Genomic DNA, 13,463 nt, shown 5'->3' with positions numbered 1-13,463 from the left:
AAACATAACAAAGTCTGAAAATACTGTGGTCATGATTTAAAAGCACAACTTGATTTGTTAGAGCACCAAATTCACCAAAAATAAAAACAAATGAAAGTGTGTCTTTTTCACCTTAGTGTCCTATGAACATCAAGATATATAACATCTGTAATCCTGTGTTGGAAATGAATATCGCGATGATGAATATCTTCCTCTCAAGGACCACATGGGATTAGCTTTTTCACCGTCCTATCGATAAGTAATTAATTAAGTAATGTACATGTTTATGTGTACATATAGAAATGTGGCCACGTAGCTGCTGGTTCAGCATCCAGACACATTCAGGTAAAAAAGTACTACGAAATCTGTTGAATTCAAACTAAAACGTAAAATGTGATGTTTGTACGCAGCCGGGCTGTGAAGGTCCCACTTCTCTGCCTTTTAGATCGAATCAGACGAGGCCACGAGAGCCGGGAGGGCGCCAGGCGACGGCAGCCATTTTGGGCCCCCGGTTAGATTGAGTCATCTGATCCCAAGCTGCTAACGGCTCATATTTCACCGCCGTTGACTGGCAGGCTGATTGAATTACAGTGGAGGCGGGGGGGGCACAGCAGCCAGAACAGGCCGTTTAGATGCAGGTAGAGATGACCGGCAGAGACACTTCACACTGGGGAGGCCAAAGGATCAGTTCTGCTCTGATGGTAATGTGTGTCTCCATGTTGGGTCAACCTTTTTTGTCTTTTTGTTACTTGGTTTTCAATCAATATACTGACGAATTTACTTTCATGAGTTTAAAATGGAATCACTTCAACCTCAGAATGATGTGCTGAAACGTTTTCCTGCCTCCAAACACAACGAAAAGAAACAAGCGGAAAGGGAAAACCCTCTTTGCAGTGTGAATTTGCAGCCTGTGAACATAAACAAAGTGGTTTAACTGACTGACTGAGAACGTCCACAGGAATTCTAACACGTAATGAATTTGATTATTGTCAGTTTTATCATATTATAAACAATATGGGAGGCAGAGTTAAAATTGGTTCTCATTTCCCAGAAGACCTCTAAGGTGTTGTGGGAGGGAGCAAATATATTTGGGTCAGTTGTCTAAATGATTGTTATCCACCAGAGTGACGTCTTCCACCATCTTCTGAGGGGGAAACTGTGAAACCTCTGGCTCCCTTCGCTTTGTTACAGTGCTTCAGGATGAATACGCGTCACACAAGTTTAATTGCTTCGACTGCACAGACGTTAGCTCGCAGCATATGCATCGACCGGGTGTGTTATGTTGTTATGTGTTATTTCCTTTCAGTCTCTTTCTTATTTTCTAGTCTCAAAATGTCCATGAATTTACCTGCAAATTGTTTTGTTAAAGTTGAAGCATTTTCAGGTTTGCGTCCTTGTCTAAACTTGCATTTAACTGGCGTCCACTATGCAACTGCACCCTCAGCGCCCTCTATCTGTTATGAGCTGTAAAGCAGCAGATTTCCCTCCAAATTCGGTGCAAACCTCATGTCTTTAAGGTAATAATTCAGATGCCTTTTAATTAACATAGTGAGGATTTATGGAGGATTTTTATTACGCTGAGAAGATATAAAATGTTGCACCTTTAATGCTGTGAAAATGGCTGACGAGTCTGGTGCTGCTGGTCTGGTGATGGCAGCCATTAACATGTCATTACACCAGCAATATCAGTAACACAGGGGCGGGCCGAGTGTGTGTGTGTGTGTGTGGAGGGGAGGGTGATGGACTCTGTTACCATGGGAATCCTGACTCAGTGGGAGGGAAGGAGAGCATCAATCAGACATTTAGTGTGTGTGTGTGTGTGTGTGTGTGTGTGTGTGTGTGTGTGTGTGTGTGTGTGTGTGTGTGTGTGTCTATTTACCGACCATCACTCTGGTTTTAATAAAGCCCGGGCAACAGAGGGGTGATGTGTCAGGGGCGGAGTGTGTGTGTGTGTGTGTGTGTGTGTGTGTCCATAGATGCACTATCATGGTATTTTTTGTGTATATGACCGCACATTCACTCAACATGTTCTCCATCCTGTGTGTGTGTGTGTGTGTGTGTGTGTGTGTGTGTGTGTGTGTGTGTGTGTGTGTGTGTGTGTGTGTCTGTGTGTGAAGAGGTGACTTATGTGTCCCTGTCCTGCTAAAGATCCATCTGACCGCAGGGTGGCCCTCGGTTCAAGGACACACACTTACTGACATTGTGTGTGTGTGTGTGTGTGTGTGTGTGTGTGTGTGTGTGTGTGTGTGTGTGTGTGTGTGTGTGTGTGTGTTTGTGTGTGTGTGTGTGTGTGTGTCCAAACGAGAGATCCACACTTCGTCACTGAACAGTGGACAAACATGAAGGAAGGAGCAGGTGAAACATTAACAGTATTTTAAAAGAAAACTTTCGTTCCCTCATAGACTCAATTTCCCAGAATGCCTTTTCCCAGTGACTAGAGGAGGGCTGCGGTACAGACAGTGGAGCCTTTAAAGAGTGCAGTTTGTAAGAGTCACACGTTGATGAGTTGTGACTTCACGCTGATATTTTTTGAACACGTGTTGGTTTTGATGTAAATCAGAAAAGCTGTACGTTTAATATATTTCAAGAAAAAATGCTGGGTGACCCCCAACAGACAAGATAACATATTGATAAATTAGTAATTAGTGTGCTAAATATACTTATTTCCTCTCACTTTAGTGATACTCTCAGAAGAAGGGATAATTGGTGCTCGTGGATCAAACCCTCCAATTACTTCATTTAATCCCTCAGATGAACAGCTTCATTCAGACGTCTCACTGCAGGCCGCTTAACCCTGATAGATGTGTCTCATTAACATCACACATGTTCTGTGGACATTAAGTTAATAACTTGAGGAAATCTGCAGTATCATCTAAGTTTTATATGGCGAAATCTGTCCCCTCATAAATTATGTTCAAGGGAAGTTAAAAAAGTAACACAGGAGTGTTGTCTATGTATAAAAGTGCAACATAAGCTTCATCGTACGAAGCCGTCACTGTAATGCCAGCGTTCCTTTTTCATTTGTGACACCACTTCAGTTTTCACGTGAGAAACCAAGAGCAGCACTATGAATGTCCTCCAGGAGAGACCGTCTGACCGGCTCTCTCCTCACTCCACCTTCCACTGTGGCCGGTTGGAACAGGTATAAACCTTTTGGATCTTCTCACTAACTAGTTTCTGTGCGAACATACCCCCACTCCTAAGGTTAGGGGAAGATGGTGGTCTCGCTTGTTTTCAAAAACACGGACCTTCTCAGTATCTAACCAAAACCGCCATCTTTCCCCAACGCTGAAGTGTTGTTGGTCGTAGCACGTGAACCCCGGTCTCTGGTGTCAAAGTCCCGCCCTTTGAACGCCACCCAACCACCTCCCTAAGACTCCTCTGTGGTGCAGCGATGTCACGCTTCCAGGCAGAACTCATGTTCCCTCCAAAACATATTGAGCAAAGCAAATGATCAGTATAGGTGGAGACTGAACGCAGACAGAATGTAAAGTACATCAGCAGTGTGTTTTAAGAGCTAACTGTTTTAATGGTGACTTTGTCCTTTAAGTGAAGCCATTTTTCCCTCTGAGGGATTTGGCGGCAGGTCGTCAGGGTGGTATTATGTAACCGTGCAGACGCGGCTTCCCACCATCTGAGGGCACCTTCATCAAGACGCTTCAATTTAGCGAGCGGCCGCGGTGGAGGTGACACCTCTTCATTACACCGCACGCTAACCTCGGAGCCAGCCTCGGGGTCAACTATCGATCCCATCGGTTCATTCTGATCGTTTATCTTCCCCGCGGCGTCCCTCGCTGCACGCCTCCCGCTCCTCAGCTCTCTGATTGATCGCCGCCTGATCGCTAACCAAACCAAACCGCAGCGATTTTCCATCAGTCAGTCAATTACTGGAGTGGACAGGTCACGCTCTTTTTCTTCCTGAGACAAAGCGACTGGCGATTGACGGTTTGACAGTCATTTATGTGCTGAGTGAGTTTAGGGAGCCTTCGGCTTTTCAAACCTGTAATTTGGAAAATGCATGGGTGTCACTGAGGGAGCCACTTTTCTCTTAAGTAAAGAGTAAAGTCATCTTATTCATCGCGCCTATCATCCCGCCAGCAAATCATTCATTTAGGGCCTGTTGTCTTTTCTGTTTCACTGTTTCTGTAGGTTTGTTGTTTGCATTGTTTGTATGTATGTCTGTATGTTTTTGGATATTTTATTTCCCCATCTGAAAAGGAACCGATCAGAGATGAGATGTTCAGCTCTCCTCGGTCATCTACTTTACTTCATATTTGTTTCTCTTAAAGTATAGATATACTGTATATTCATATATATTTTGAACTCATGCAGTTTTTAAAAGGGGAAAGACACGATCGAGTAACCATTCAACTGAAGTTAATAATCATAAGCAGGACAGCAGCGACATTAAAAGGCCGTCCTGGTGTGTTTATATGTTTAACCTGTGAACTAAAAGCCATTTTCACTCTACATTCCTTTGTCCAGATCATACCATCCTGTTTTAGAGCTGCTTACTGCAGAGAGATAATGCATCTCGTTTAAAGAGTAAATCAAAGTTGCTTTACAGTGCGTCGTGGAGGAGGCATGAGTGGAAACTCTTAGTGGTGCGTTCAAGGACGCTCTGACGTCCAAAATTTGAGTGCTGCCTGCTGAGAATGATCGCATTGCTGAGCTAAACTGTAAGAAATACAAACAGTGAACAAACATGGCCATTTTAAAGGGTGGGGCTGTTACTCATTAGACATTTCAGACGTCAACGTCTGTTCAATGAAAGATCAGAGTGTCCTTGAAAGAAATCCCACAATTGTTTGAAAAAAGAAACAAAGACCAAACAGTTTTTCTTGATCGTCGCCTCCCACCAGCTGACACGCGGCCCCTCTGGGAGGTGGGTGTTTTTAAATGGAGGGTCAAACAAACACCCGTCCTACACCCTTTCAACCCCCCCAGATCCCTCCGACCATACAGGCCAGACTGCCGTGTAATGGGATTTAATTCAAGGAGAGCAGAGGTCAGCGGGTGGAGCGAGGCACTAACACCGCCAGGGTCCAGGGTCTAGACCCCAGGGTCCAGGGTCCAGACCTCACTGAGGTCATTGTCACTCAGGAACACGTTGGTGCTTCAGCTCCAGTCAACAAGAAGTTAGCAAATTGCTGCTGTCGCTATCAACATTATTTGACTTCAGTTGAAAGATGCTTTGGAACCAGACAAGTTGTATTTTGGACAAACATGAGATTTACAGTGAATGTCCAAAATATTAGGAACACCTCCTGTTTAGAGACACTGGTGAGGTGAATCCTGTGAAAAGCCATTAAACTTAATTGATTTTCCCTCCTTAAATTATAATTCATCACAGTGAAGATAACCTGCAAAGCGTGTCCTAAGAAGTATTTTGATCCTTTACTCCTTACAAAGTAAAAGTACATTAATATAAAAATACAGTTCTGCATTCTAAAGTGAAAGTACAGAAATATTATAGACAAAATGTGTTCTGCAATTTCAGCCGTTTTAGATAATATTCATAACATAACATTAACGTGGATGCAACATTTTAATATTGTAGCTCGTCGAAAACATTTTAACTAGTTGTTATACTGTTGGGTACTTTACTTTGATAGTGCATCATATTTTATGATCATGTTTTACTCTAATAATTAACTAATAAGTGGAACAGTCAAATAAAAGCAGTGGAGTCAGTCGTCACTTTCCACCACTGCAGACGTGAAACATGAATTCTATTTTTACCCGTCCAAACTTCTGCTTATTAAGTGCATTAATGAAATGTGATGCTGCAGCCTGAAGTTTGTCTGAGTACTTGGACCGACAGCACAATGAGACAAGTTCTGTAGCTGGAGAGCCGACTTTCTCCTTACTTTGCAAATGTGTCTGAATTTAACGAATATGTTTCTGCTTAGCTGCACAAACGGACTAAAACCATACATTTCCAAGTTTATGTACCTCAACTGGAGACAGGCTTGTATGAGCCTTTATTTTCTAATTCCACCGCCCTAATCCCACCAATACAGAGTCATGTCAGACTCTCTCTGCTCGCAGTTTTCTCTCCCACTGATTCTTTCCAATCAGTTCTACTTTCAGTTCTCTTCCTGCACAGATGTTTCACATTAAAAGCCTCCCAGCAGCTGAGATGACATTATCACTCGCCTTTCCTGGTGGGCTTTTAATGTGAAACATGTACAGGAAGTGTTGATTGTACTGCAGCATGACATGTTTTGGGTGTTTGTGAGGCCTTTCATATTGTCAACTATTAAGAAAAGAAAAAAACAGAATTAGTGAATGACAACAGTTTTCTGTTGGAAGCTGGATTTTATTATGTAAGAATGTGCAGTATGTAGACTTTCAGGATTTTGGATATAAGATTTATCTTTTCATCCCACCACACTGCTGCTACAACAACGCAGTGCGTTAATTAAAAACACTGCGTTGTGAAGTGGAAGAAACAGAGTGAGAATGGACTCAACTGAAGCATTACAGCAGAGAAACGAGGCTCTTGTTTCTAATTAGGAGTCTGTGCAGCTAACGTATTAGCAATATGCTAAATATTTCATGTTAGTGGCTAATGGGGGCTGATATTTCACCCAGCACATGTTTTGTTTGGGTTTGAAGTGATCACTGGTGGTTATTTACATTTAGAAGCACATCTTAAACGATGTTCTCCATCTTTAATCGCTGCACTAACAAATGTCCCAGCATGCTCAGGTCTGAACCACAGACACAACGATGGAAGGAACGCACTAAAAGCTGTTTTCTACGATAATGTGAACACGACATTACCCTGCGATTCTTTGGCCAGCGCGCTCTACAAACAGGACACCCCCTGCAGTGGTTTTCATTGAAGTGAATGAGAATGTGTGTGAGGTGCTGCTGTGTGTTCGTGTTTGACTCACGCCATGACGATGACACTGAAGTCGAGCCAGTTCCAGGGGTCCCTCAGGAAGGTGAAGGGTCCCACACAGAAACCCCTCGCCAAGATCTTTATGAGAGACTCGAACGTATAGATACCTGTGAAGGTATACCTGAGAGAGGGAGGGGCAAGGAAATGAAAAGAGGAAATGGTCAGCAATGGAAAGGGAAGAGACATTTTTGTGAGTGAAGAGGACAGAGAGAGGACGGGAGGAAGGAGGGAAAGAAAAGAGAAAGTTGGAGGTAAGGAGGACGGGGGACGAGAATGAGGAAAAGGACGGGGATGAAAGATGAAAGAATTAAGGTGACATGGATGGTAGAGAAAGAAGAAGAGAAAAGGACGGTGGAAGGAAAGTAAGAAGAGACAGATGGAGAGGAGAGGGAAGCGAGAGGAGGAAGAGAAGACGTGGGAGAGATGAAGGAGAAAGGAGTGGAGAGCAGCAGGAGAGACAGAAGAAAAGAGGAGAGGCAGGATGAATATTCATAACATCAGCAGAACCTCGACTCGCAGACAAACATCCTTCACTTATTTATTTTGTCCCCAGAAACAAGTTTGACCCAACAGGGTGTCAACTCAACCGTACAAAGACAGACGGACAGGAGAGAGAGAGCCAGTCACGTCAGCAGCAGCAGCCACAGCTGGAAGCCAGTGGTGAAGAAATACCTTCGAGGGTCACTTCATCCGAATCACAAAAAACACACATTTTCACCAGTGAGTCTGGTGGCTTCAACGTATTCGAATAGTTTGGCCAAGTTTAGGAAAGTGCCTTTAAAAAGTTCACTGAAACATTCTGAAGCAACATATTGTCACGAGTTCACCTTGATAGAGGCCATCTTGCCTGCTTTCTGCTCTGTGTTTACCTGCCTTATATTCTCCTCCTCCCGCCCGTCTCCACACCTGGATGTCGTTGCCCTAATCAGTCACCTGTTCTTATGCCGGCCCAGATCCACGTACCCTCTGCCGGATTGTCTCGTGTGTCATGCCTAGCTCTCGCCTGCCCCTCTTTGGTTTGGTCTGCCTGATCGACCCGTTTCCTGACTTGATTAAAGATTCACGTTACTGCCTCTGAAGTCGTCCTTTTTGGTTCCGTGGCACATATTAAGATAATCCTAGTAGAACTGTTTTCTACAAAGGAGTCCTTGTGTGCACAAAAAGACAGCTGAAAAAATGAACTAAATCTGTGTGATGTTTGTTTTCTTTTTGATGGCAGCAAGGAACACGAGGAATAGGACCCAATTGCAGACACAGAGGCAAAGTAGATGCAGGGGATTTAATGATCATATCCAGGGGGACAAAGACTTACAGGATAGTCAGACAGGCAGTGGTCCAAACAGGCAAACAGATCAAACAAGGAGCAGGCAAGAATCAGAGTCCAGAAATCCAAAAACACAAGGAACACTGGGAAACAGGGAGCCAAGACAGGTAACACACAGCAACAACATACAACAACCTGCAACAACATACAACAACCTACAACAACATACAACAACCTGCAACAACCTGCAACAACATACAACAACATACAACAACCTACAACAACATACAACAACCTGCAACAACCTGCAACAACCTGCAACAACATACAACAACATACAACAACCTACAACAACCTGCAACAACATACAACAACCTGCAGCAACATACAACAACCTGCAGCAACATACAACAACCTGCAACATACAACAACCTGCAACAACATACAACAACATACAACAACCTGCAGCAACCTGCAACAACATACAACAACCTGCAACAACCTACAACAACCTACAACATACAACAACATACAACAACCTGCAGCAACCTGCAACAACCTGCAGCAACCTGCAACAACATACAACAACATACAACAACCTGCAACAACCTGCAACAACATACAACAACCTACAACAACATACAACAACCTGCAACAACATACAACAACCTGCAACAACCTGCAACAACATACAACAACCTGCAACAACATACAACAACCTGCAACAACATACAACAACCTACAACAACATACAACAACCTACAACAACATACAACAACCTGCAACAACCTGCAACAACATACAACAACCTGCAACAACCTGCAACAACATACAACAACATACAACAACCTGCAACAACCTGCAACAACATACAACAACCTGCAACATACAACAACCTGCAACAACCTGCAACAACATACAACAACCTGCAGCAACCTGCAACAACATACAACAACCTGCAACAACATACAACAACCTACAACAACATACAACAACCTGCAACAACCTGCAACAACATACAACAACCTGCAACAACATACAACAACCTGCAACAACCTGCAACAACATACAACAACCTGCAACAACATACAACAACATACAACAACCTGCAACAACATACAACAACCTACAACAACATACAACCTACAACAACCTGCAACAACATACAACAACAAACAACAACCTGCAACAACAAACAACAACCTGCAACAACATACAACAACCTGCAACAACCTACAACAACCTGCAACAACATACAACAACCTGCAACAACATACAACATACAACAACCTACAAAACCTGCAACAACATACAACAACCTACAACAACCTACAACAACCTACAACAACCTACAACAACCTGCAACAACCTGCAACAACATACAACAACATACAACAACCTACAACAACCTGCAACAACCTGCAACAACCTACAACAACCTGCAACAACCTGCAACAACCTGCAACAACCTACAACAACCTACAACAACCTGCAACAACCTGCAACAACATACAACAACATACAACAACATACAACAACATACAACAACCTGCAACAACATACAACAACATACAACAACATACAACAACCTGCAACAACATACAACAACATACAACAACCTGCAACAACATACAACAACCTGCAACATACAACAACAACATACAACAACATACAACAACATGGCACCGGGGAGGGGGAAACACACACAGGAGCCAGGTGGAGATAACGAGGGGCAGGTGAAACTAATCAGGACAGGTGAAGACAATCACACAGGCGGGAAAACACACAAAGACAGGAAGTGAAGTAGACCGAAACGAGAGGAGAGTAAATTAACAAAATAAAACAGGAAACGGAAATGTAAATGACTGAACTAAGCACGCTGTGACAGTTTTCAGCCCGCTGTACCACTGTAACCGCCTCGCATGGTAACTAAAGTCATCATTGCAGGGATGCATCGTGTGACAGAAATGACAAAATTACCAATGTGATCACACACAGAAATGAAACGAGGGTATTTAGTTGTTCTGGCCGCCAGTAGGTGTAAATTTTGTCTTTCAGAGTTTAACTGGCTAAAGGCTCATTTTCTCAACAGAGGAGCATGTGATCATTCGCATCAGGGCTTCCTAACACGGGAGGCAGAGTTGATACAGGCTGCTGCAGCAACATGAGGCTGTTACACTGAGCATGTTCGACAGTCTGCCCAGTGCTGTACTCCCATCAAAATCACATTTGTTTACACAGGAAAAATGGCAAAATGGCATTAGTCCCAAAGTGAGCTTTGCATTCAGACAGTTTGTGCAGAGCGATGGGCCAGGTCTCCTCCCAGCCTGCCTCATAAGCTCCTTCCCCTGGCCTGGATGCCATCACACCATCAGAGCTCAGCGTGCTGGCATTTGCTGGCAGCACTACATTCAACAGCAGTCGGCGGGAACCCCCTACCCTTCAAATGGTGATTGAGGTTTGATTGAGGGATACAACTGGTCAAAGACAGACAGGCAAACAAACAGACAGACAGGTGTACTTACTCCAGGTATTTGGCCCAGTACGCCGGCTCGGACATGGCCATGAAGCAGCAGTTGGTCAGGATGGTGCACATGATGAACAAACTGAATAACGTGAGCAGGTTAAGGGAAAACAATTCGTCTTCACATCACATACAGCAACATGTCAGCAAGAAAAGAAGTCTGTGTCATGGTTTGATTATCTGTCTGTTAAAAATAGGACTTCCAGAGTCACACAAGTGGCTGAGTGGTAGTCGCCCACCCCTGCAGGGGCCCGCGATTCAATGCCAGTTAAAAAATACAGTGAATCTTGCAGAAGGATCGTAATGCAACGAGTGCAGCTGCCTCTCACAACATTTTCATGGAAAGAATTCATCAATCTATATTGTTCAAATGAATATCGACAATATTTCCATCATCATTTATCGTTCCCCGCCCAGGGAAGTCAGATGCCCCTCCAAGAGGTTTCCTCTGGCTGTAGGACTGGGGTGGTGACTCTGGTAGGTAAGATGGGGGGGCCATCATTGACTGGGTAACAGCTGTTACAAAGTGCTTTATATTACATAGATAAACAGTCAAGAAAACATGTCACAAGAGTCAGAAGTCTGACTAGTTTTTACAGTTTGTTGGGTCGCAGGTGGGTGGACTTTAGCACAGAGGACAATAAGTGCCAGAAAGAGAGTTAGACAGTGAATTGAGTGTACTTTTCTGTGATTTACGGCTCTTAGTCACTGTGGATAAGAGCACCAACTCAAATGTAAAATGGAAATGTCCTCAGTGTAACGTTGATGATGGAGGAACTGAAGCTTTTATGACTTGTTCCCTCATTGTGAGTCTCTCTGGAGAGTGTCAGCTAAACGCCTGAAATGTAAATGTAAAAACGTCTCTTTTTGCCACTGTGTGTGTGTGTGTGTGTGTGTGTGTGTGTACAGACTGCATGCCGAAGTGATTTTACATGTGCTGTTTTTAAATACCTTTCACTGATTTCCCATTAGGGCTAAATAAAGACGAAGTGAACTGAGAGGCTGTGCCAAGTTAGCATGTGTGTTTCGCCGCTCCCCTCCGACGCCTGCCACATTCAATACAGCAAATTAATATGCCATTAACAGCAGCGATGGGAGAAAGGGCCCACTCTTGTCTAATCATCATATAATGGGGAGCAGTAACTTTCCAAACTGTCAGAAGGCAGCAATACATGTTAAATATCACCTTCGCCTGCCATGTTCAGCACGCTACACGCGATGAGGTGGGAGAGACTTTGTGAAACCTCGCTCAGCTGTCAATCACAGCTATAAATGAATCATAATTATTGTAATTTGGCAGAAGGAACATACTCCCCGAGTGAAAGCGGCCCAAACTCCAGCTGAAAGTTGTTTGAGCTGCAGGGTAATTGTTGATTGAGTGCCGGCTGTAATGATGTTGCAGGAGCGCGGTGGCAGGCGGCGAGATAATATGGTTACCGATTGACAAACAACGCAAATGTCCCCCCGCCGCCGCCGCAGAGCCAGGAGCTAATTATGCCGTAATGATAGCTCTGCTGTTATGGACCTCCCAGGCCACCGTACCGGTAATGTCATTATACCTCCCACATGTACCGCGGGACCTACCTTCCTCTCTCTCTCTCTGCCCTCTCTTACCTGTTTTCTCCCTCCTTCTTTCCACATTTGTCTTCATCATTCTTCTTCATCACTCGCTCTCTCTCTTTTTCTGAGCTCGCACAAGAAGGTCAAGACTGGGGCAGTAAAATACTTCTTTCATCCCAAGTTAAACCCTTTAAAAGATAAACCTCTCATTTCTCTCAGGGTAAGTCGCCAGTGCCAGTCTAGCTGCGCCACAGACTGCTTTTATTTTGAAAGAACAGCAGGGAGTATGTATGTAGCCCAGAAGAAAAAAACCTACAGAGAGGAATCAGTCTGTGTGTTGTTGTCTGTACTAATGATTGCATAACAATGATTTTCTTCATTGATTAGCCTGACAATTATTTTCAAAATGAATCAATTAAGCGTTTTGTCTATAAAACGTTGAATATAGTGAAAAATGCCTGAAGCCAGAGGTGACCTCCTCAAATCACCACCAGCATTTCAAAACTCAAAGATATTCAATTTGCTATCACATGCTGCCATGGCCATCTAATCAATTCACTGACTAATTGTTTCAAGTGGCGTTCAAACGAGGAGTTGGTGTTCGGTTTCTGGTTAAATATTTAATTTATCAATAACGACTGGCCGATCACCTCATCGAATTCACAAGATGAGCGGCTCATGTGGGACCTCCGGCTTCACCCCGGATGAACTCCTGAACACGACACGTAAATACAAACAATATTAACATAATGCTGATTCAGTGCCGACACAACAGTAACGACAATAACCAATAACACAATATATAAAACTGAATTAACACGACTGTTCAGCCGCATCATTAAAGCTCATTAGATACAATATACTGTAAATATATATATATATATATATATATTCTTGTTCCAAGCGTTCCAGCCTTTCCATGCTGAAGAGAGTGATATAGTTGCTCGATGTCTGTGGCCAGGTGAGTTATTCAGCAACGTTACATTAACATAATGCCAACACAACATCAACACAGTGCTAACATACTGATGATTCCAGTGCAACAATAAATGCCATGATAACACAGTGCGAGCCAAATACCTTTATAATATAATATATTATTATTTATATGTTATATATGTAATTCCATCATAGCACCAACGCCATGCTAACACAAGGCAACAATCCCTGAAAAGAGAGCCGTAGGTTTAAACCCAAGTCACAAATAATTCTGTGGTCTATTTAGT

General features: G+C 43.4%; 1 protein-coding gene across 1 annotated transcript in view; it reads right to left on the bottom strand.

Annotated features, from left to right (window-relative positions):
* Positions 1–13,463, bottom strand: part of LOC139303967 (sodium channel protein type 5 subunit alpha-like) — a 124,192-nt gene that overhangs the window by 104,060 nt on the left and 6,669 nt on the right. The window contains exons 4-5 of the mRNA XM_070927784.1: positions 10,679–10,768; positions 6,882–7,010 (exon numbers count right to left, since the gene is read on the bottom strand). Of these exons, the coding sequence (XP_070783885.1) occupies positions 6,882–7,010; positions 10,679–10,768 (219 nt within the window). The remainder of the gene's footprint in view (positions 1–6,881; positions 7,011–10,678; positions 10,769–13,463) is intronic.

The sequence above is a fragment of the Enoplosus armatus genome, chromosome 21 (assembly GCF_043641665.1).
Source record: "Enoplosus armatus isolate fEnoArm2 chromosome 21, fEnoArm2.hap1, whole genome shotgun sequence".
Taxonomy (NCBI): domain Eukaryota; kingdom Metazoa; phylum Chordata; class Actinopteri; order Centrarchiformes; family Enoplosidae; genus Enoplosus; species Enoplosus armatus.
The sequence above is the reverse complement of the archived record's forward strand: the minus strand, read 5'-3'. Positions and strand labels throughout refer to the sequence as shown.